Source organism: Erithacus rubecula, assembly GCF_903797595.1.
Source record: "Erithacus rubecula genome assembly, chromosome: 13".
Taxonomy (NCBI): Eukaryota; Metazoa; Chordata; class Aves; order Passeriformes; family Muscicapidae; genus Erithacus; species Erithacus rubecula.
In genome coordinates, this window is record NC_136665.1 from 18,048,686 (window position 1) to 18,073,064 (window position 24,379).

General features: G+C 41.1%; 1 protein-coding gene and 2 long non-coding RNA genes across 4 annotated transcripts in view; 2 read left to right on the top strand and 1 right to left on the bottom strand.

The window, feature by feature from the left end:
• CHL1 (cell adhesion molecule L1 like) overlaps positions 1-13,620 on the top strand; it is a 120,650-nt gene extending 107,030 nt beyond the window's left edge. Inside the window, exons 25-27 of one of the 2 annotated variants that reach the window (XM_079317334.1) lie at positions 6,856-6,987; positions 7,749-7,821; positions 9,729-13,620. In XM_079317334.1, coding sequence (XP_079173460.1) covers positions 6,856-6,987; positions 7,749-7,821; positions 9,729-9,945 — 422 coding nt within the window. In that variant the 3' untranslated portion in view covers positions 9,946-13,620. The remainder of the gene's footprint in view (positions 1-6,855; positions 6,988-7,748; positions 7,822-9,728) is intronic. The other variant, XM_079317335.1, reaches the window with a different exon arrangement.
• The window catches only part of LOC306807627, a 356,348-nt gene that overhangs the window by 151,662 nt on the left and 180,307 nt on the right, over positions 1-24,379 (bottom strand). The gene's annotated exons all lie outside the window — the stretch shown is intronic.
• Positions 16,897-21,343, top strand: LOC306807559. Its single transcript, XR_013775747.1, has 3 exons — positions 16,897-16,939; positions 19,887-20,034; positions 21,263-21,343. It is a non-coding gene; the product is annotated as an uncharacterized lncRNA (long non-coding RNA).

Consider the following 24,379-nt stretch of genomic DNA (forward strand, 5'->3'; position numbering starts at 1 on the left):
TGATACCGTTTTACAAGGTATCAAAGTATTTATAATTATGGCTCAGGGCTGGTACTGGAGCTAAGTAGAAAAGGACTGTGGGAAAGTGACTCAGCTGAAAAATGTGTATAGGTAAAACCTTACAAAATAAGGGTCTTGATACCATTTTAGAAGGCATCAAAGTATTTACAATCATGGCTCAGGGCTGGTATTGGAGTTAAGTAGAAAGGGACTCTGGGAAAGTGACTCAGCTGAAAAATGTTGTGCATGTATAGGTAAAACCTTAGAAAATGAGGGTGTTGATAGCCAGGGCTCAGGCCTGCTACTTTGGCTAAGTAGAAAAGCACTTTGGGAAGGTGACTCAACTGAAAAATGTTGTGTACAGTAGAACATTACAAAATAAAGGTCTTGTTACTCTTATAAAGTCATGACTCAGGCCTGCTACTTTGGCTAAATAGAAAGGGACTGTGGGAAAGTGACTCAGCCAAACTGGAGGTAGGAAAACAAGTTTTATCACCATGACTGCTGACATTGTGGTTCATGGTGGGTGGCTGAATTACATTTGTTGTGCTTTAATGGAATGCAGCTGATAATGGCCTAGCTGCTGAAAAAGACCTGGTTTGGGCAATAAAGAGCTGTCCTTTGTAGCTGCCTGGATCTCTGCATTGCTCTGCTTCATAGCAGAAAAATCCATCAGGAATAATCCAGGCTTGACATTTCCTTTGTAATTAGGGGAAATAAGTTTGTTTTCCTTGCCATGAGAGCAGTCAATGGACTTTTTAATGTGGCTGTGGTGCTCTTCAGGGAAGCAGAGCTCATCTGTTTCATTTTGCTGTGCAGTCCGGTTTCTGTTCCCACCCATCAACTCCTTAAGCCATGCTGGAATAAGTGAATTGCATTCAGGCCTGAACAGAAAATTGAAGATGCAGATAATCTGTTCTCAGTAATATTATCAAAAGAAATTCTGCCCATGCATGAAGATGGGGGACTGCCAGCAACATTAGGGTCAGCTGTTTGACATGGAAAATCCAGATAAACATCAAGTTGACTGCATTTGCTCCATTATTTATGATTATTTTATCAGAGACCAGGAGTGAACATGTGTGCCACTTGCACCCTGTGCTGAAACACTGATGTTCAATGATTTAAAGGAAAATCCCAAGCACTCTGTGATAGCTCATCTTTCACTTTCAGCTGAAATGAAATAAAATGTACTGTGCTCAGCAAGTCTGAGAACTCCACAGTACTGAGGGGCAGCTCCTTGCTATTAATCAGAAACCATTGCTGTGCACTTACCCCAGGGAAGGAGAAAGAGAATGTGATAAGCAGAAGAGTCCTGACTGCATCATTTTTAGCAAAGATAACATTCTGCAGCAATGGTGATGTAAAATAGAAAAATGGCCCTTGTGCTGTTGGACTTCTAAGTTGCAGAATTCTGTTCAGTTACTGGTAAAACAGGTAAAAAATGTTTTAAACTTTCATTTTCCAGATCCAGTCAGGAACTGCTGTTTGTTCTCCCAAGTAGTAAAACTCCTTCTCAACTCTTTTGGCCTCCAGTCTCACTGTAGGGTCCAGGTACTCACCTGGTAGCAACTGTTAATCACCATAATTTAAAATTTATTCCACATTAAGAAAATATTTTTTCCCCCAGTATAAAAATACCTAATTTCTCTCATTAGTTCCCTTTTCTGGCCTTTATTGGGCAACCAGAATAATGTGTTTTGACTCCTTGAAATAACCTTGTCATGGTTTAGAGATGTTAACATTCATTTTGTTCTCATTCTCTACTTTCCTAAACTCTGTTTCAGTGGTGGCAACACCTGACTCTTGTGAAATACTCTTAGACTAGAGTAGTATAATTAATGAAAGCTGCAAGGGTTCAGCTCTATGATTTATGTGTGCTCCTTGCTGCTTCTCAAGCCACCCTAAATTAGGGCACTGCATCTGTCACTGAGATGCCATTAGAGTTCTGTGTCATTATTTGCTGGTAAAATTGCTCAGATATTTTTCACCTAAACGTGGTAGGCCAAAAAAGAAAAAAAAAAAAAAATCACTCTTTTCAGTGACCTCCTTGGGGTTTTAAGCTGTGGTTTGAGGAGCGAGGCAATTGCTCAAAATTAAAACAATCTCTCTTTTTGAAGGAGGGGAGTGATTTCAGAAGTCAAAGTTTATCATTTCAAATGACCCACGAAAATGGCAGATATAAAACGTGGTGCCCTCTGAAATGAAACTCCATGATGGAGCACTCCATGTTTCTTTGGGGGTTGATGCAGTGATTCTATAACCACTCTGTTCCAGTTTAATAATAAACCCATAAAGCTCTGGTTGTTCATTTTGAGGCTTTGGAAACTTCCACTGCTGCAATTCAGTCTTTGCCATGGGTATTTCAGAATTTCACAATGCAATCTGCCAGGAAAGTAGAAATGTTGAGGTGGCAGCTCAGGATTTTTTCTCCTTTTTTTTTTTTTTTTTTTTTTTTTTTTTTTTTTAACTTGATCTCCATCATTGCTGTTGCTTTAATTTATTTCCTTATTTAATATATGTGAGGATTTATGTAGCACCACTGAAAAAAAAAAATTGTATGGGGAAAATTACTGAGATATGAAACCCTGATAGGCAGCCTAAGATCTTTATAATTTCTTGATAAAATGATTCTTGAACCTGAGCAAAATGGAATTTGGATTGTACTGCAAAATAAATAATAATTTAATTTCTGTGGTTTCATTTTGGTTTCATTCCACAGAAGGATATATGTTGTCCTTAGAAAATTACTATAGTTTTTGTCTTCCATTTTCAGGCAGCATGTCTTAAATGACCTCCAAACTAATTAATTTTCCCCTTGAAAATGTCAATTTCCCCAAGATCATTAGCCCTCAGAAACATAACAAAAAATAACAGACTTCCAGAAGTGAAAAGATTAATTCAAAGTAACAGCCCTTCTTTAGCACAAAGCTCCTTTTCATCTTGCCACCAGTGCTGCTTGGGGATTACCAAACACGTATTACATGTTGAGAATTATCATTGTGTGTCCAGAAATCCAAGCATTAATGAGAAATTCATCCACATGAAGCCACAGTTTGTAGGTTTATTGTCCAGAGAAGCCAGGAAATAAAAGTTCACCAGTTTCATCAGATTTCAGTGGCTGTTGGCACATAATTCCCAAAGGATTTTGGAAAATCTTAGGGAGAGGGGTCCTACCCTTCAGGACTAGGGTAACATTTGGAGCAAGACATGTGGGTTTAGATCTCTTTTGCCAGTGGAAAAGGAAAATAAAACACTTTTCCTATATGCAACCACTGGTGCTGTTAGCAGCAAACCCTGTTTGCTCACAGTGAAGAAAATCTAATGAAATCAGTGAAAATTTCTTGATCATCACCTCACCTATAAATTTTTCTCGATAAACTTTACATGCAACAGGTTTGCTAATCTCTCTAGTCTAAAATAATCCAAATTTAACATTAATTACCTGCTACACTGAGAAGCCCTGAAAATGAAAGATACTTGTGCTGCATAGTTATACATTTTTAATAGCCAGACAGCAGGGGAAAATTAATGGAAGTTCAACTTTGCATTTATTGCAGCAGATGTATTTAGACAGGTATGGTTATAAATTAAAATGCTGCCCACAATTAGTATTTAGCTCTCAGACTGCCAGGTTGTTTTTTTATATGAGTATATTTTATAACAGATGTACTAACTTTTGGAGAACACTCTGGAAAATCTTTGGGGGTGGTTTCCATTGTTTTTCCCTTTATACCATAAGCTTCTGTAAAAAGTGTGTGTTCTGTTCTCCTCATAAATCTTGGAGCCCAGTAGGAATATTGTAAAATTGCAGTTCAGTGTTTAATGTTCATGCAAGTCCCATGGTGTGGCTGATAAATAGTGGGGGAAGATGAGAAGTGCTGGTGATATGCCTTTATTACTAATGCTCCTTCTCCCTTATTGGAGATTAAAAACCCGACCCAACTGCTTTCAATTTTCTGCAGCTAATTCCTGCAGCTTTCAGGATGTCCCTGGCTTTCCAGAATGTGCAGCTTTGCTTTATCTGTGTATCTTTGCTTTTATTTTTCAGGAGGCCACACTGTTTTTTTCTATTCCAGCCACCAAACCCACTCCCATTAACAAAGCTTCCTCCTCTTCTTCTCCTTGTTGGCTGTGTCACACAGACCAGCAAGAAATTACATGGAAATAAACCTTATAATCACCCAGCACTGGATTCCTGTGCTGAGTCTTAAAGGAAAAAAAGAGTGTTTTGGGATAGGAGATGATAAATGGAGAGCTGTTGGTAAATTCCCAGTGCCAGGTTAGACTGGGCTATCCTGAGATGTTCATCCCAGCCCTGAGCTGCTCCATGTGCCATGCCAGTGCAATAAGTGCACACAAAATTGAATTTTTTCAGCCATCTCAGTTCCCTCTTTCTGCTTCTCCAAAGAACTGCTGGTTCAGAAACAGACTGCCACAAACTGGGAATAAATAGGAGGTAGAGTGGGGCTGGTTTACGAATATACACACAAAGCACCTGCCAGGAGCTCAAGGTTTAGGATTTGATTCCCAGGAATTCAGGAGAAATTGTTCCTTAGGATCTGGTGGTGTGAACACTTTGGATCATGTGGTTATCATGTCATGCACAAGTGTTTTGTGGTATTTCACAGACATTGGGTTGAAGGTTCATGTGCATTCCTGTTCCTTTATGGATAATATTCCCATTTTTTCTGATGCCTCGATTTTAGAGCACGTAATTAAAATGTACCTGTGGTGTCCTGTTGCTTAATTTGTGGTTTGATTAAAAACTATAGCTGGGTTTGACAAACTTAATTTAGCAGAAATCACCAATAGATGGATTAATTTATGCTAATGAGCTGTGCTTCTGTATCAGCAGTGTTTCAGCTGGATTTTTCTCTCTGGGTCCCAGTGGTCTGCTCATTTAACTGCTTATTGTAATACATGGAGAATTGTCTTGAAAAATCCTGAACTGCTGCTTTGACTGTGCTTGGATTTATCTTAATCTTTTTTCTTTTTTTCCCTTTAGCTGTCAACTCAGCCTTAATCTCCAGCAGCTTCTTGCTTTGCTTATTTACTAGTTGAAGTATTAATGAGCATTGTTCCCCTGTCAGTGCTAATTGACAGAGTAGTTTGCAGATTAGACTTTGTGCTCAAGCCTTAGTTTAGTTGGCTTTGGACAAAACAGGCAAATCAGGCAATTGAGAACAATTCAATAATTATTTTTATTAAGTGCAGCCCCCCAGATTTTTCTTCTGCCATCGAGGACAGGGATGGCAAAGATGTTGTAAGAGACCCCTCCATGTCACACACAGTTCTGAATTTGCTGAGCAGGCTGTTCATGTCCAGGCAGTGATTGTCAACTGCTGTAATGTCCTTTTTTTCTGCTTTCTACAAAAGCTGTTCTGAAAAATCTTAGTTAATGCCCACAGTCTGAAAGCAGACAAGGTTACAGGAGATGTTTTGCAACTAAAAAGGTTCCATAAACAGAACTACTGGAATTTACCTTCTCCTAATCAAATATTAAACTCATCAGCAACACTTAAATATCTAAATATCCATTTACAGGCAAATTGGTGAGTTGTTTGTAAACTAGTGCTTTGTGTAGACATTGTGGAATTTAAAAGGACATATAAAACCACTGGCAGGAGAGAAGCAAGCACAAATCCTACTGTTATTTTTTTCTGGGAGACATATAAGGATCCATATCCAGCTAACAAGCTGTCTGTGCTTCCCTGCTGAGTTCAGTTCAATGGGAGAAGCATCAAACCCCAGATTATCCATACAAAGCAAGCTCGTTTGCAAGTTGTAATTTTTTAAGCATGCATTAGTTAAAGCAGATCCATAATCCCCCATCAATATTAACTTTCATCCTGGGAGATGAACAAACCCCTTCCTAAACACCAGGATTACTCCAGTCTGCTGTTGATTTCATCCGACAAAACATTAAAAATCAAACAGAGGGAATGTTTGGGGGTATTTTTCTTGCTTTGGACAGATTGCCTGATGCCAAATGTTAAAAGTGACATGTTGTACTTGTCTGTTATTTGTAACTGTGCATTTCCTAGGCTCTCTGGCCATTAACCCCTGTGCCTTGGCTGTGTGCATTCCCCAGGTAAAGGGAGCAGCAGGATTTCAGACGCACTAAAACCCACCCCAAAGATTCAGCCCAGCGAGGCCCTTGAGCCTGGCACTGAGTACACAATCCGCCTAGTGACTAAGAACTGGGTGGATAACAATAGCATTTTTGAAGATGTAATTGAGACCAGGGGGAGAGGTGAGACACCAAGCCCTTGGAGGTGCTGAACGTTTGTGTTTCCATGTGCTGAGGTTCCATCCTGTGCAGTGTCAGCGTCCCAAACTCATCGTGCCGTGCTCTGGGGCTGAGCTTGGCCCTTGCGGTTGAATCCCACGGCAGCACAAACACATCCCAGGTTCTTGGCTGAGCTTTACAACGGCCTGGAACAATCCCAGAGCTTTTCAAACCTGTGCAATGTGAGAGGGCAGCTGTGATACACTCATCAGTGGCCAGTTTGGTGGGGGCACTTTCACCTCTCTCTCTTTTGCAAAACTGCTTTTGCATGAGAGGCTTAACAGCTCTGTGCTCAGCTTTCCTGTGTGTGGTGCTAATCCTGTGAGTCAACTGCTCTCTCAGAGCTACCTTGCCAAGTGTCTGTGTTGTCCTTGTCACCTGCATGCTGCCCTCCATCCCAAATGTCACACTCTGCCCCTCATTGAAGCCGATCACCACCAGTAGTCATAGACTGATTCCACTAAGCTGCAGAGAGGAACATGATGTGTTCCTGTTATTATGGGGTGCTGCCCTTTGCCTGTGATTAATTTTCTCCCTTTTCCCTCCTCTGCCATGTCCCCAAGCCTACGCTGGCATCTACGAGGGGATTTCCACCCAGGGCTGGTTCATCGGGCTGATGTGCGCCATCGCCCTGCTCACCCTGCTGCTGCTAACCATTTGCTTTGTCAGAAGAAATAAAGGAGGCAAATATTCAGGTAAATGGATTGATGTTGTCCTTTCCCTACGTTCACATGGTAATAGCTAACATCCTTCAGAGGTTTCTCTCTGGGGGTTGCAGGGCCGCCAGCACAAACATCCAATTAGGGTTTGTAGCTTTTGATAAATACCCACGGAAGGGATTTTAATGAATGGAATGGAGCTGAGCTGTGTGCTGGTCACACAGCCTGCAAAGGCTTTTCCCAGCACTCCTGGAATATTCCAGCATTTAACCCAGCAAGATCCTTGCTGGCAGAGCTCCCTGCTCACTTCCCACCTGGGAACGCTGCTGGACACACAGACAAAACTCCCACAGGCAGATGAACAGTGGGATATTTTAAAATAAAAATTACCTCTGTCATTTTCCAAGCAGTGAGTAAGGATTTAGGTGAATGCATTGAAGTACAAATCTGGTTGCCCAAAGATGGTGGTGGATGCTCCATCTCTGGAAACATTCAGTGCCAGGTTGGACATTGGGGTTGGATCAGCCTGGGACAGTGGGAGATGTCCCTGCCCATGGCAGGGGTGGCACTGGTTGGGATTTAAAGTCCCTTCCAGCCCAAACCATTCCCTAATTCTATAAATACTTGCTTATAATAAATTAGGGAATGTCCCAAACTCTTGGAAGCTCACAGTTGTGTCCAGCCAGCTCCAGGCCAGGCTGGAGGTGATTCCAGATGGTTTTCCCATTGCCCCTGGGAAAAGAAAAATCCATGGCAGAACACAACACAGAGATCTGTCCTTTATTTTATTTGCACAGTGAAAGAAAAAGAAGATTTGCATCCAGATCCTGAAGCTCAATCAATAAAAGATGAAATCTTTGGGGAATATAGGTAAATAGGACCTGCTTTCACCAGCCTTTGTGTTTCTTGGGGTTTTGTTTGTTTCCAAATGCCATCATTATTTGGGACATTTTTATGGCATGCAATTAATGCTGTTTTTCATTTTCAAGGCAAACCACATAGGAGTGGATAAGAGTAGGAATATAAAGGTATATCCAGTATATTTCAATCCAAACTGGGATAAAAAGAAACGTTGATGTATTGGTGGTTATTTTTCACTTTTTTTTGTTTGGTTTTTTTTAATTAGCATTGTATGAATAATGTAAATATATATGATAATTTGGGGTGCTGCTGAAAAACCCACTGAAGTCAATGGATTGAATTCTACGTCTTCAATGGGTTTTGAAACTCAGACCCAAAGTATGTAATAAGGGGAATGGTCATTTTGGGGAAGAAAACAAAGAAGAGTTTGGAATATGGTAAAAAATATTAAAAAAAAAATCTGTCTACAGAAATCCCTGTAGGAGAATTGAAATAACCACTTTGGCTTCTTTAAAATAACTAAAACTTCTAGCAATATGTAATTGTGATATGTAAGAAAATCTATAATTATAGGAACCATGCTGGAAAACTGGTGTTGCTGCCCTTAAGGGCATAAAATTGCTGTTGAAATCCCACTTATATATACTACATTATTTGTACTGGAGTAGGGCTTTTTTTTTTTTTCTGCATAATTTCATCTTTATTTAATTTTTAATGCTTTCTAACGGGACAAATATTTAGAAAGGTAAGAAAGCCCTGAGGTTAATAACTTTGACCCCCTCCTTTCCCCCTGAAATCCAAACTTGTCTTTTTTTTCTGAGGAGAAATGCCCTGTGCAGAAAATTAGTGATTTTTTTTCCGTGTTATTTATGCACATATTGAATCCATCCTGAAGAAATGAAGCTCAGGTTCATTTCTTTGTCCTCCCTTAGATAAAACTGCCAAAGATTTGACCCTGAGTTGGCATTAGCAGCAAGGGCTGTGCTTGAGTAATTATGTCCCTAATCCAGAGGGCTAATTTAAATTTTTTATATAATATTTTAATGTTTTCCCAATCTCCTAAAAATGTCCTGTTCAGGCTGTTCTTGTTGTTCTTCTGTGATGCCATTAAGAAGGATGGCCAGTGAAATTCCCCTTTTTTTCCCAGAATTTTGGTGGTGGGCCTTTCCTTTTTCATGGAATTTTCACTGAACAGACTGCATAAGCAGACATTGATTCTCCTTTGGTTTTTCCCAGTTCTTCCCCTTTTTCCTGGAATTTTCACTGAACAAAGACTTCAGATGCAGTCATTGATTCTGCTTTTGTTTTTCTCAGTTCCTCCCCTTTAGCAAACTCCAGTGAGATAAACTCTGATAAAATAAAATAACAGCAGAAAAAAAAGGGAGAGGGGGGGAAGAGCACCTTTATTGGTCATTTAAACTCAAAGAGATGCTCCTAAAGCTGTGAGATGTGACCCACTGAAGTGATGTCACTTTATCCACCCACCTCAAAAGGAAAATGAAATAAATAGGCCCTGAATGTTTTGTAAAATAAATAGGCCAGTGTTTTGTAAAATGGAAAGTGTCTCTCTGTGAGGTTCCAAGGACTGGACATCAGCCCTGGTGGCTGGAACAGACCCTCCTAATCTTCTCCACATCCCCTTTTCCTTCCCTTTCTGTCCATTCTGCCCAAAGCAAAAAGGGGAAAAAAACCCAAATAGATGGGCATTGCTAATTCCCATGAACCAACAAACTGGGAATTTTATAAATTTATTATAAAGTGGGAATAATGACAAAATCTAGCGGGGTGTGAGGAGCACCAGGGCAGGACTCAGACTCATCACCCACATGTCCCTCACCCTTCCCTCCCCAAGCCAAGAGCAGTTTCCCTTGCCAGTGGGAGGCAGATTTTTGGAAAGGCATCTCTTTATTTTGTAGTGACAGCGATGAAAAGCCGCTGAAGGGCAGCCTGCAGTCACTTAACGGGGACATTAAAGCCACTGGAAGTGCTGATAGTCTGGTAGATTATGGAGAAGGGGAGCATGGCATGTTCAATGAAGATGGTTCATTTATTGGAGCTTATTCTGGATCTAAGGAAAAAGGATCAGTGGAAAGCACTGGGAGTTCGACAGCAACTTTTCCTCTCCACGCCTAAAATGGGTGAATTGGGATATTTGTCCTGGTTAGCTCTCCACAGCTCCCACCTGTGCTGGGAGCAGGGTGCCAGGTGAGCCAGTCAGGAAAATCCTGACACCCAGGTAATACAAACACGAGTCACTGCCACTAAAAGGTGATTTTTCCACTCTAATTTCTATGTGTTTTCTTCTCAATAAAACAGAATAATTCTGTATTCTACACCATGTGTTAGTCTGAGCAAACCAGAGTTTCTCAGTGTCCTTACCTGCTGCTCCAGGTGTTTCTTAGGCTTGGAATATGTTTCTCTGTGTAGTATTTTTGCCCTGTATGGCTGTTGTCACAGGTCTGTGTGCAAAATTTATTCCCTCATGGCCTTGATTATAACCTTGAGGTTATGGCACCAACAAAAAACAGGTTACTCTGCAAAGTGACCCAATGAGGAAAATTAGAATTTCAAATACCAGAGAAATATATTCTATATATTGTATATTTTTTTCCTAAAGAATTAAACCCCTTTTGTGTATGATATTCAAAAAACTGTTTTAGTGGTTACAGTTGACTTCAATTACCAATACTTAGAAATGCAGCTTTACCCACAGGAGAGTGTGGGTGAAGCTGCTGCCCAGTAGCTGGCACTATTTCCTTAAATAAGTTAAGCTGCAGCTCTTCCTGTGGCAAGGCAAAACAGGGTTCCCATCCACCATCACTCGAAATAATTTTTAATTTTTCCCAGCTTCAAGCTGCATTTCTAAGCAAACTCCTTGGTGTGTGTCTGATATCTGTATATTTGTGAGCTAGCCAACATTTCATGGAGACGTTGTACATATGATATTAATATTGACACAAGTCCAGAGCAGCCTGGTTTTATTTTGAACTGAGACATGTTGCTAGCATGGGTCTGTATAGCTGTGTAGGAATGAGTAGAATTGCTTCTCAATATGGATTTGGACCAGCAGAATTAGTTTTCAGAAGGAGTTGTGTGTATAGGAATCATCCAAACCTCACACCATTCAAGCATCACCTAAACTAGACCTACCTGACTTTCAAGAGTTCATTTATTTTCAGCCTATTCACTGTTAAATAAACAAAAGACAAAAGCAGAAGAGAAAATATTATGGTAGAGTTTGTTTCCTGTTTTGTTGACTGAATGCTGGTTTAAATCTGGTTCTTTGCCTCTCCCACACTAACTCAGCCGAGCTGTACAGCACATTTTTTTGGTCTTTTTGTATTGGAATCTCCTGAATCTCTTTTTAATAGCATTTGTATTTTTGAATCTGCTTGTTTGAGTAGAGCATCAACGTGGCTTCATTTCTTCTGTCACTCCCATTACAAAAGTTTTTTTCAGTAGTTCCTGTGGGAGGAATAGATCCCAAAAGCTGTTTGGTATCCTAATAGAAATTAGGCAAATATCCCCAAATGGCTCCTCCATGATTTCAATGGAAGAAAGAGAGGAAGCAAGAATTACTCACATGGTTCTGAATTGCCAACAAGGGCTACAATTAAGCCCAGGGAAATGCAGATTTTTCCCAGTGGAAGAACTGTGGATCCCACACAGCTCCCCCCAGGCTGGGGCTGCTCCTCAGAGCTTGGCAGTTTCTGAAAGCCTTTGGTGCTCAAATTTCTGCTTATCTGTGCCTCTTTTTGGGTTTTTAATTGGAGCTTTTAAGGGCTTTTTATGTATGCTTTATTTGGGAAAAGCAAACCCCAGACAGCCACCCCAAAAGCCCCATTCAGGCTGTGCCTGTGAGTATAAAATGGTGAGTGGAAATCTGCCCTCAATCAAAAATTATCCCATCCCTTATCAGTGACCCACATTATTAACTTTTTATTATTTATAAAGTTCTGTTTTCTGTATGTCATTCAATCCAAACACCAAAAAAAGTCCAAAAACCTTTAAATTTTTTTGGGGGAAAAAAGGTAATTTTCCATAGAAGGGAGTACACAATTAGAGAACTGTGAAAATTGTCATCTCATCAACAGAGACATTTCCCTGCAGCATCTTTATCTGCTGACTCGTGTCTGCTGCAGCCCAAGCCAGATAAAATCTAAGAACTGATTAGGCTTGTGACAACCTGCTGCTTGTTTTGGGCTGGTTTTAATGTATTTCCTTTGGGAATCATCTGCAGTGATCAAAGGTCTTTGGAAATTAGGGAATGAAATTGGGGTGGGCAGCCCCAAATCCTCACTTTGGGCTGGGGGGGCTGCACACACCCACCAGATTTTCCTGTGGGTCACTGCAGATAAACCAAACCCCTCATGCCAGAAAATGCCTCTTAAACAATTTTAAATTTCTCTGTTGAGTTTCAGACCATATTAGTGAGTGTCCAGTGATCCAAGAATGGGCAGAAATCCCTCTGAGAGGTGTTTGTGATGTGCTCAGCCAGTGCTGGCACTGCTTTTTCCACCCAGATTTGAATTCACAGCCTTAAACCTTAATGTTGGTGTTCCATGATGCCTCAGGAGCTAAAAATGAAACGGGGAAAAAGGATGTGCATTGGAAGCTGGATTTTTGAACATGGGTTTTGAGGAATATGCCTAATGAATATTAAAGAAATGGCTCAAACTCCCAGGAAGTCTCATTCACCTGAGCTGTTTTTTCTTCCTCAGTCATTTATTTTCCTTTTTCTCCTGCACTGGGATTTTTTCTGCTGTAAAGGTATCCTGAAAAGTAGAGGATAGTGGTTTTTTGTAGAGATTTTTTTTTTTAAAGTAAATTAACAGAGCAAGCTGAGGTTTTCCTGAGGATTTTTTTTTTGTCATTGCAAGGAGCTGGGCTGTGTTTTTGTCCTGGTCTGTGGCAGGTGAGAGGAAATGTGACCACGTAGCTCAATGAAAGTGTCACCAACTGCACTGCAGCTTATAGAACCTCCTGAGCTGGAAGGGATCCACAAGGTCATCAAATCCAAATTCTGTCCCTGCACAGGACAGCCCCAGAAATCACACCTTGTTTTGAAATAGTGCATTGAGTACTAAATCTTTGCTTTGGCTTCTTTGGGACTTTTTTGGATTTATTTTTTTCTTCCTCTGGCAGGAGTGTTCATTAAAATTAGCTGCTGGAAATCTGTGGTGATTTCATTAATTAACACCTAGCAGGGAATTCCAGCCTGCCTGCTGGGAGGAGGGACTCCAGCCATGGCAGCAGAGCAGGGAATTATTAATTATCCCATGTCATGGCTGTGCTTGGGTTCCATTCGGTTCTGACACATTTTGCCTCAGTATAAGTGTGAGAGAGGAAATGGAAATTTCAGATTTGTTATCCAAGCCAGGATGTAAATCCAACCATCAGGAGGAAGCATTTCCCTGGCCCCACAGATCCAGATTTGGGGATTTAAGCAGCCTCTGGATGGGTCTTGCTGAAAAAGTTGTGCAGTTTTGACTGTGCATAAGTTTAAAGAAATAAAATCAGCTCTTCCTGAATCATGGGGAAAAAAAAAACCTCTGTCCTTTCTCCCAAGGGAGTTGTTTGGATTCCCAGAGCAGCATGATATTGATTTGGTGTGGATTAGGTTTTCTCTAAAACATATATATATATATCTCTGTGTGTGTATATATATATATGTGTATATATATAAAATGTAATTACATTATCAGGAACCTGCAGGAACAGCCCCCAGCTCCCCTCTCTGGCAAAATTAGGGGATCCAATCTCCAGAAACCCTCGTGGCTCTGAACTCTGCAGGATAAAAATACAGAACTGGGCATCAGAGCCCTGCTGGGGCTGGATCTTTAGGAAGAAGAGAGTTAGGAATCAAATCAGAAAATGACTTTCCCCCTCTGGATAAAATCGTGTATTCATATATAAAACTCACATCTTAAATGGATCTAATTAGCAAATCATGTAGTGATATTTGTTCTGCTGTGCCATGTTACATAAATTCCAGTGAGTAGCTCTTTTTCCTGCTTCCATTGACTGAGTGGCTCCAATCCAGTGCACGAGAGGTTTTCATCAAAGCTTTCAGGCCAGTGTTATTTTTTGACATGCAAATAGTAGCACAATCTTTCTATATTTAAAAACAAAAAAAAAAAAAAAAAAAAAAGGGGTGGGGTTTTTAAACAGTGATTCCACATTTTGTAAAGAAAAGTTAAAATAACATTCACTGCTCCTTGAGCTTTCGAGAGGAAACCTCAGCATCGTTTTTCACAGCCATTATTTTGCAGATGAGAAGTGTATTTAGGTTATTTTTGCTTACCTGTAAGAACAGATAGAAAGAAAGGAAATTCTTCATGGAGAATTCCCTTTGTTTGCCAATGGATCACACCCTCAGCTGCATCTCTGTCAGTGTGGAGGATAAAAAAAATAAAGGTACAAACCACGCTGGAGTGGCAGGACATGTTTACATTGCAGCTCTGGATCTCTCATGTCAAATCTCAAGTGATCTGCACTGATTTGTGTTTTCAGGCAGGAGCCCCTCGGGGGGTTTGAGCCAAAGCATTCTGTCTGTTCATTTTTTTTTATTTTATTTTATTTTATTTTATTCTCATGGTTCTGACTTTAAAACAAGAGACTTTGTAATTTCATGAGAAAAAGATCAAAGCAAATGTGGTGTCACCATCACAATGTTACTTTTTTTGGGAGCTAAGTGTTAGTGTGCATTGATTAAAGTTTAGAGAAATGTGTTGTACTGTAGTTGCTGTTTGTACCACGCAGATGTGCACGTATGGTTTGAAAAGATATTTTCATTTTACATGAAATACAACTTTGCTAATAAAAGTTTGACTTGATGTAATCTTCAAAAGCCTTGGCTGCAATCAGCAAGTTTCTTTTGTTTGATTTGTTGTTTTGGGTTTTTTTTTTTTTTATTAGTCTTTTATCACTTGACAATGTTTATTTGCTGGGAATCTGATTTAATTGTGACTCACAGCCCTCTCTAGGCTGTGATCTGTGGAGATTTTTTTGGTTTCACATCAGGATTGAGCTGCCCTTGGCTTTCACTGGGATTTTTGGACACTGTGGTTCATCAGCCCTGTAGATATGACACCAAAGCAGGATGAGGCTGACCTGCAAACAGCCTGAATTCAAATTCCTCATTGATTCCATGTGATCCTATCCTGGACCAAACCAACACCTATTTATTATTAGCATTTCTCACAGGATTTATTCACCCTGTCACCAGCACAAAACCTCCCAGCACACAGAATTCCTACTCATTTTCATTAAAGATCACCAGAATATTGGTAATCTTACAAATATCCAGGCACACACAAACCAAATAATACCTTTTTGTTTGTTTTTTTTAGAGGAAACTACACTTTTGCTAAGGTCTGGGATCTGTATTTATTCATTTTATAGGATTTTAGCCAATGGGATTTGTTTGCCAAGGAAAACACCTTGGTGGTTTTGTTACTCCCTCCCCTCTCCCCATCACCAATACTCTGTTCTAGGATTAATTCTGCTCTGCCCATGGGGAAGGTTCTACAGGTGAGCACAAATTCACCCTCCTGATACCTGGAACAGCCACACTGAGGACTCATTAAATGACAGCAGACAAATCCATGGCAGCTGATACTGCTGAAAAATCCATTTTTAAATATATTTAACAGGAATCTGAAAGATCTGGTTGATTCTCAAGTATGTTGAGCATCACCTTTAATGCTGGTGTGGCTCCTGTGCTGGTCTGAGTGCATTTCATTGAAATATTCTGTGCTAATCTGAGTGTATTTTGCTGTATTTCAGTGAAGGAAATTCTCCTTTTTTTGCCACATGTTTTAAGCTGCTTCACTTCAGCAGGAAAGCTTCAGGGCTTTTTTTAATGCATTCTTCACCTGCAAGAAGTGAATATCCTCAGTGGGAATGCAGGCCTGTGCTAACAGGCATTCACCTTTCAGAAGGCATCAAGGGCATCCCAAGAAGGTTTTATTGTAATTCATATCCTGGAATAATGAGATTTACACTTTTCTCAATAGCATAATGGAGAGGAGAAAGTCCTACAATCATGTGCTTCACTGGAGTGAGAATAAAGGTGCTGCTGCCACCAGCAGGTGTGTGGGAGCAGATCTCACAGAAGTTTAAGGATAAAATATGGGATTTATTGTCCTCTAGGAGGCAATTTATATGAAACATGCATTAAAAAATATTCCTGGACTATTTAAAATGAGAGTGAAGTAGCAACTTCCACTGGTGCAGAAGCTCTGGTTCATTATATATAATTTTGCAAATATTTGGTATTTTTCTTCTGGGACAAAGTTGTCATTATTAGATCTGTTTTGGGGGCAGAGTATTCCTTCTAATGCTCAAACATTTCACTCTGTTCTTCAGTCTCACAAGGAAATGTCATCACTTTTCCACTGCAGCATCTGTTCACCAGCTGGGAGTGCAGAGGAGAGCCCCAGTCACCCCAGGGAGACACCAGCAGCCTCACTCTGCTGAAAGGCCTGAGCTCTGCACATTTCTCAGCCCCATTTAACAAGACTTGGGGGTTGTTTTTACTGTGCTTGAAGCCACATGAAGTGGTGATGTGGCTAAATCCAACCAGGAGAGCTGTCCTACCCCATGCCCTGCATGGAGAAATGGGCATTTCTGGGAAAACAAACAAACAAACAAAAACCCACAACTCTTTGCTTTTTTGTTTTTTTGGTTTTTTCCTGCAGAAAAAAAAAAAATGGGGTTTTTTATGCTTCATATCCCTCCCAGCCCAGGGGTTGCAGCATGTTCTTCATCATTTGTTTGGAACTCTGGGGCAGGAATATCTCAAACCAGAAAATAGGCAGCAGTGCCCTGAGTTCAGGTGCTTATTTTGCTTTTACCACCTGCTTTTGTTTGGGAGTCCCAAGACTTTCTTGCAGTGCTTTTATTGACTTACAGCTCTAAAAATCAATTGTTTTGGCAGCTGTGCTGGAGCTGGGATGGGGTGAGAAACAGGGATGTGAGGAGGAGTGGGAGGGTGGGAAGCCAGGGGACGCCTGGACCAGAACTGGGTCATTCCCAAAAAGCAGATACAGGAGCCTCCTCTCTGCAAATCATCCAAATCAGCTTTTCCTCCTTTGGGATGGAATTTCCTTCATGGCTGAGGTGAGTTTCCCACCCCTTCCCTGGTTGGGATGGAGCTGGAGCTGCTGAGAGCCCCATGGAAATGTGGATCAGGTGAGAAGAACCAGCAGTGGGAACAAAGTTTGTGCTGCTTTACCTGGCAGAGAAAGAAGATATTTCTGAGGAGATTTGGGGGCTGTGATCCCTCCCAAGGTTTGCTGTACCAGGGCTGGTTTTTCCCATTTTTCCCTTGGCTGGATGATGGGGCTGCTCTGCAATAGGTTTGTTTGTCCCTAAGGCAGCCAGGCTGCTTCTCCTCTACAAAATTTTGTTGTTTTCTTTCCTTTCCTGACTCTATCAGATTTATCTGTGTTGATCCCTCAACTCCTCCATTCCTGGCCATGAAAAAGTCCCAGCCTGTTTTGAATTTGTGCTGTGGCTTTTTATTCCCCATGAATATTTCTCATCACCTGCAACCTCCCTCATCTCTGTATTTCATTGACAGCTGCACTTGGAATTTTGAATTTAGCATGGATTGAGGTGTCTGAGCTTCCAGCTTTTTTGGTACCTAATTTTTTAAAATTATTATTATTATTTTTAAGAAGAACACAACAATTTGTCCAAAGATTTGCTCCTCTGGGTGAAAATATCTGGGCAGGAGTTCAGACTCTCCCCAGTGTGTTTCTGGTCTGGGGACCTGCCTGAGGCTGGTCCTGGGCTGGGATTTAACCTGGGAATTGCTTTTGCTCCCTCCTGTGCATTCTGCAGGGGGCTGGGCACATGAGGCTGCTGCTATTTGGAAATGAATTCTTTTTATGATTATTTATTAAATAATGAAAAGCATAAATGCAGTTTCTAATAAAAATCACCTCGCTATGTGTAAGCCTTTATGACTTCAGGCAGTCACTGTTCCGAGCATTTATTTTCCTCTAAGTGGCAATTTATATGAAACATGCATTAAAAAAGTATTCCTGGACTATTTAAAATGAGCGTGGAGTAACAACTTCCAGTGGTGCAGGAGCCCTGGTTAATTATTTATAATTTTGAAAAATACATTTTCCAAGCTCAGCATGGAGCCCAGAGGCCCCTAAGTAAATAAATTTACATAAAATGCAGTGAAATCAGATCATTTGACACAGTAATTCACCTAATTTAAAAAAATAAAAAAAAAAAAATCTTGAGGGAAAAATAGTTGCTGCAGAGAGGAGTGTCAGCAGAGGGATGTGCAAGAGGCATTGACAAGTGGAGTGGGAATAGCTGTGGAATATTTAATTGAGAGATGGGGGGACACCATGGAAGCTGCTGAAGCCACTTGTGTTCATTGTTGCCTCATCAGGATGGGGAGGAAATTGTCTCCTTGAAATATTTCCTTCCTTTCATTTCCCACAACCATCAGCTGTTGAGAACTTTTAGTTTATTGGTTTGTTTCTTGGAGAATATTTACTGAAAACCCTAAATTTCTTTACATTTTAGTGCATTTTTTTATGAATCCAAGGCTGCAGATTATTTCCTGTCCCAGGTTTTATCCATTTTTCGGGATATTTTCCTCTGCTGGGCTCAGTCACTCACCTGCCCAGGTTTTCACTCTCCCAGGGCAGCAGCATCTCCTTGGATCCAACTTTTCTGGGAGTCCCAGAATGACAGAATTCATAAAAAGAGGAAGAATTCAAATGCTGTGCTTTTAGATTTTTTCAATAAGGAAAAAATACAAGTACAGCTTACCTCAAAGAATAAAGGTCACCAGGTTTAGTTTGATTTATTGAGTTTTACATTGCAGATCACACTTTTTGAAAAGAAATAGTTACAAAACCTCTTCCTTTTGACTACATAATGCCATGGGGGAATGGCAGAAGAATATGCTAATTCTTTAAATATTCAGGATTTTCACTCTCTCATTGACTCTGCTTTCAAAATTGAGCATTAAAGTATTTGAAAAGCCTGTGTTTGGGCTCATTTTGACAAACCTCATAAAAATACACATTTCTCAGTCCTATTCTATCTGAGTTTAAATGTTTTCACATCTCTCCTTGCCAAATTTTTTTTTTTTTTTTTCTCACATCTGCTGTGGAAATTTTCAATTGAGGAAACTTCCATCTCCATGGGCTGGTTTCATCAGCTCCCATTGTACCTGGAGTTTTCTGTCAGCCTGAGACAGAGCTGAAGCCATTTCTTCTTCTGATCAAGATAATAACTGCAAAGAATGGATGGATTTTGCTGCTGTTGAAAATGCAGACTAATTCTTGCCATAATTATCAAGTCTTTAACTGGTAATTGCACACTGTTCCCATCTATCTGCTGTCAGATTTATTTCTGTAATTGACCTCCTGGTCTAGGAATTAGAGACAGCCTTTGATTATTGGTTCAATTAGTCTTAAATCAGCATGGGTTTTTTCTTTCTTCCGTTTTTTTTTTAAAGGTATTTTAGTTCTCCAGCCTGTCAAAGGAAGTATAAAATACATCACTAAATATTTCTTACCTTTATCACTATTAATACCTGCTGAGTCTCATTTTATTCAGTTTATACAGACACATTGAGGAGGGTTTTGATGAGAAAATATTGACTTTGTGCTTTTTCTTACTTTTAACCTCTAGTGACACCTTTTTGGGGACAAATGGCTTTTCTGTGGTGGTGGTGATGAGCTGCCACATCCCCAGTGCTCCCCACCTGATGTGTTTGTGAGGAGTTTAAGAAGCTTGAGGGAAGTGGTGGAAGCAGCCCAAGTCCTCTCTGAGAGTTGGCCTTCAGTCAATCCATTCATTAGATTATTAAAATATCATAAGGAATCAGGGAATTCAGATTTCCCCCTCTCTAACTTCTACCACTGCATCAGAGTTGCCAAATATATGGATTTTTTTTTTTTTCCTTTTCCCCTGTACAAAACAACAAGCTTAGCTGCTTCCCTGAGACTATTCATTTTCACCACATCAGGAACTTATTAATTCTTGATGAGAATTCAAGCATTAATCAATTCTTGATTGAATTCTCCCCAGAGGGAAAGAGGAGAAACTGGGCCAGATTTGCCTTTTGGCTGCTTGGAGTTCTGACTGAGCACACATGGTGCAGTGGGATAATCAGTCTGCTCCACATCAAACACATCTCCAGAGCTGATGGGGCTCTCTGAAGACAAACTCCCTGCACAGGTGAGGAAAAAGGGATCAGAGACCTTTTCCTTTGTAAAAATGCTTTAAAACCTTAAGGCAAATGTGATTTATAAGTGTTGCTGGTATTTTCTCCCTCATGCCAGGAAAAAATGAAACCCAAACATAGCATCTTTTGAAAAATATGTTAAAACAGCCCAAGAAAATGGTGTTGCTGCAAGAGAGGAGGAGTCATGGAGGTCTCAGGTGGTGGCAGTGCAATGCCAAATTGGTTTGGGTGGGAAAAGAACTTAAAAATCATCTCACTGCTACCCTGCCATGGCAGGGACACCTTCCCCTGTCCCAGGCTGCTCCAAACCTGTCCAACCTTGGACACTTCCAGGGATCCAGGGTTCCTGAACAGTGCAAGGAGCCTCTTCAGTGTGTGGAACCTTCAAAGTCCATCTCCACTCCCAGCCCAGCCATCCCCCTTTGGCAGCAGAACACCCCAGCTGCTCCCTGAGCTCAGGTGAGGATGGACTTGTGCTGCTCAGCTTCTTCTTCCCTCCCTCCTTCAGGCTGCTGCAGCTGAATTTTTTGATTTTTTCCCCATTTGTGTTCCTTCCAGCCTTGAAATCCAGCCTGCTGTGCTTGGAAGGGCTGGTGCTGGGAGCAGAGCATCCCTGAGCTGGTGTGACCCCTGGGATGCAGGAACTCCCCAGATCCAGGGAAAGGCAGGCTCAGCAGGGGTGGGAGCCTGGGAGAAGGACTGAGAGCTTGGGCACTGCCTCAGGGTTAAGCAGAGAGCTGAGCTCACACCAGCTCCAGCTGCTGGGCAGGCACAGATCTGCAGCAGCTTTGACTCTGATTTTCAGGTTTCTGAATTGCACAAAAGCAGAGGGATGAGATCAGCTTGAACCTCAGTGCTGGAGGAGGGGAACCCTTGGTTCAGGGAGGCAGAGCTGCCCACAGCCCCATCCTGCCTGGTTTGGGGCTCAAAGTAGAATTCTCTGCTGTTTTTTGAGCTTTTGCCATGCTGGAGTATCACCAGCAGTGCCAGGTTTTGGTGACACCATGGTGACAATGATGATGGGTTCTGCAGAGGGTAATGGCAACACAGGCTCTGGTTTCAGCTGTGAATGGCTCTAGGAGATTTAAATTGGTGAAAAAAGGGAAATATTCAAATTTTCTCTTCAAAGATACTTCATGCTCAAAGGGTTAAGGAAAATCCCCTGGCAGTGATGGCATAAAGTGGGATTGGGGGTTTATGGATTGCTGTCCTGCCTCCTAGGGAAAGAGAGAGTCTCTATTTCAACCAGTCTCAGCTGGGCAGCAAGGGTGGAAAACAGCTTTAAAAGGTCAGGAGGGGAATAAGGGAGCACTTAAAAGAAGATGTCAGCAATGAAATGGAGATTTATCAATTCTAGTGACCTGTATAAACAGATGAGAGGAGTTGTAGCTGGTCACTTAAAACGATGTAAATTTAATTAAATTGGTATTGCTTGCAGGAAAGAGAGAGTATTGAATGTAACAATTAGTGGCTCTTTGTGCTCTTTTGGGAGCAGCAAGTAGGAAGCAGGCCCAGGGAAATGGCACTTGGAGCAGCCTGCAGTGCCCTCATCAGTCCCAGGCAATTAATACAAATGAGCCATCAGCATTCCAGGTTATCTTTCAGACAGCTGAAATACAGGGTGGGGCTCTTGGCCATGGCTGCAAGGACATAAACCCCACAGGATGTTCTTTACTTCAGTTTTGCAAGGTGGAAAGACCATGGAATTTTTGGGAAGACAACATAGAAGGTCTAGAGCAGCTGGTGGGAGGTTGCTCTGAGTGTTTCCTAAAAACTCTGGCTGGTATTTTCCTAATTCAAGGTGCATCACATGCAGCAGGATGGAGCTCTAGATTAGATCCCATCTCTCCACAGCAAGAGAGTAATTGATCAATGCATGGAAAATTAGTGGCTGCCCACTTTGATTGTGTCTGGCTTATGCTAATGGAAAAAAAAAAAATCTCTATTTATTTACTGTACTCCAAAATATCCAATTTTCAATGAGGAAAACAATCCAGCTCCCTGAATTCCTTCAGCCCTCTCCTCTCCCTGGAAAAATATTCTGTAAATGGCAAGTGGGGTGACCAGGAGCCCATGGCAGGGAATGGGAGTGAGGAGTTGGGTGAAACTGAAAAAATGCATGACCAGTGAATTCAAACTTATTTCATAATATTCTTTAAGGGTGATAGGAGGGAACAGAAGTGCACCAACCCATTTTCAGGTGCATCCAGGGCTGCTGGTGCGTCTGTCCTCTCCCTGGCAGGGAGGAGGGAATAATTCATCTCCCAGCAGTGATTAAGAGCCAGTTAAATACCAGCTCCTCTCATCAGACTCTGTTAAATCGCTAAGTCTGCCTAACTGGCACCTAAAATTTTTAAGAGCCATCTGAGCTACTCTTTGGATCATTAATGTTTATTTTTAATAAGTCCTGGCTCTCAGGAGAAGTTTCAATAGGCTGGAAGAAAGCTGGTGCTCTGGCATTATTTAAAGAGGGTAAATGGGCTGACCTGAGTAATTACAAGGCTGTCAGATGAGCACTCAATCAATGAGTGTTTGATAGCCCCAAATGTGAGGTCATCCATCCAGGGGTGATGGATGGAGCTGGTGCAGGAGAGGAGATCTTATCTGAGGAGCAGAGCAGCAGGAGAATGCAGAGCAGGGCTGGGAGGATCCCTCACCCTGGCACAGGCAGCTCCACCAGGGGATGCTGCTGACCTGCTTTGGTGCCTGCAGCTCTCCAGGACACTTGGGAATTCAGGGAAAAGCCACCAGAATGATGAAAGATTTTGCAGCCCACCAGACAAAACTGGAGTCTGCTTAAGCCACAGAGGAAAGGTTTTATTAATTTTATTTTCCCTTCAATAACTCGTGATCTCCATGATTTTAAAGCAAACATCAAAACTTTGTGCTGTCTCTATATTTTTCCAGATTAATTACTTATTTAATCAACAACAATATCTGCCCTGTTTTCCTCCTTTAATTGGCTGTTGGATCTTCTGGATGAAATTGCTGTTGGATTTCAGGGACTTGGATTGTGCATTACCAATCCAGTTGGGTTTGTAAATTGTTTGTGTTACAAAAGAAACTGCCAATGCCTTTATAAATAGAAGACATTAAAATGCTGTAATCCAGTAAGGCTTCTGGAGACTGCAGAGCAGCTGGATCTCCTTGGGTACTCCCACCCTGATTTCCCACCAGGAATCAAGGAAATGTGGAAATAAATGGTGTTTATAGGAATAAAGCTGCTTTCCACAATTTTCCCTGTTTATATCTTTATATTTTTAAAGTCTAGCTTGGCTTTGTATTTAAGTTAAGGTCTGATTTTCAGGATTTAAACCACCTGCCTTTTGGAAGATGAAACATAAATGAAGTCCATCAAATGGTTCACTAGGGGAAAATTCCAGGCTGCAATGTTTGCAGTGCAACTTTCCCACTCCATTTTCCCCCTTCTCCCCCAGGTTAAGTTTTTAACCTTTCATTTCACTCCTCAGCAGGTGAAATTTGATATTGATATTTCTCACAAACTAGGCCAATATTTATTTTCTAGACCTAGCTAGGAGTAAAAAAACACTTGGTGAGGTGGAAGTCCCTGGGAGTAGCACAACCAGGTTGGAATGTGGATTTCTGGATGAGGGAATGGTTCCTAAGGGCTTTGCAAACCCTTTCCTCTCTCTCCTGATAAAATATATTGCTTTCCAAAAATTCATTTTGTCAGACTCTCCTTTGACTCTTTCTTTCCCTTCCTTCCAAATTCCAGTTTTCCCCCTCTCCAGGGAAAGAATCCTTTGAAGTTGCCTCATTTTATTCCTAGCAGGGTTATTAAAATATTTATTGGGTTCCTTCATGTGTAAAAAGTCTCTGAGGAGGGTTCCCAGGACTGGGAATCTGCTTTGGCTCCTCCTCCTGCCTGCTAAATCAATTTCTGCTCATTTCAAGTGAATGAGCCTGATTATCAATATTCCACCAGCAAGTAAATGGAATTCCATTGATTGGGGTGGAACCAAGTCAGATTTCTAAGTTAACTTTTAATCCACAGGATCCAACTCAGTGGGATGCAACTGGCAGGATAACATCACTTTCCAATCCAAATCCATTACCAAACACCTTTTTTTCTTTTTCTGAGTACTCACCACCCTACAAATCTTATTTTACTGTTTTTCTTAGTGTGCTCTGTAGCTCTTTAGTGTTAAAATTAAGAAAACAAGCGTTCTTTTAATTATCTAACAGTGGTTGGTTTGTTGGCTTGGTTTTTTAATGAGTGTTTCTTTGTTCTTATCATTAAAGAATCCTCTGCCAGAAGTCAGTGCCTTTGCAACTGCAGCATTTCCCAACGAGACCAGCAGAATTCAGGGTTATTTT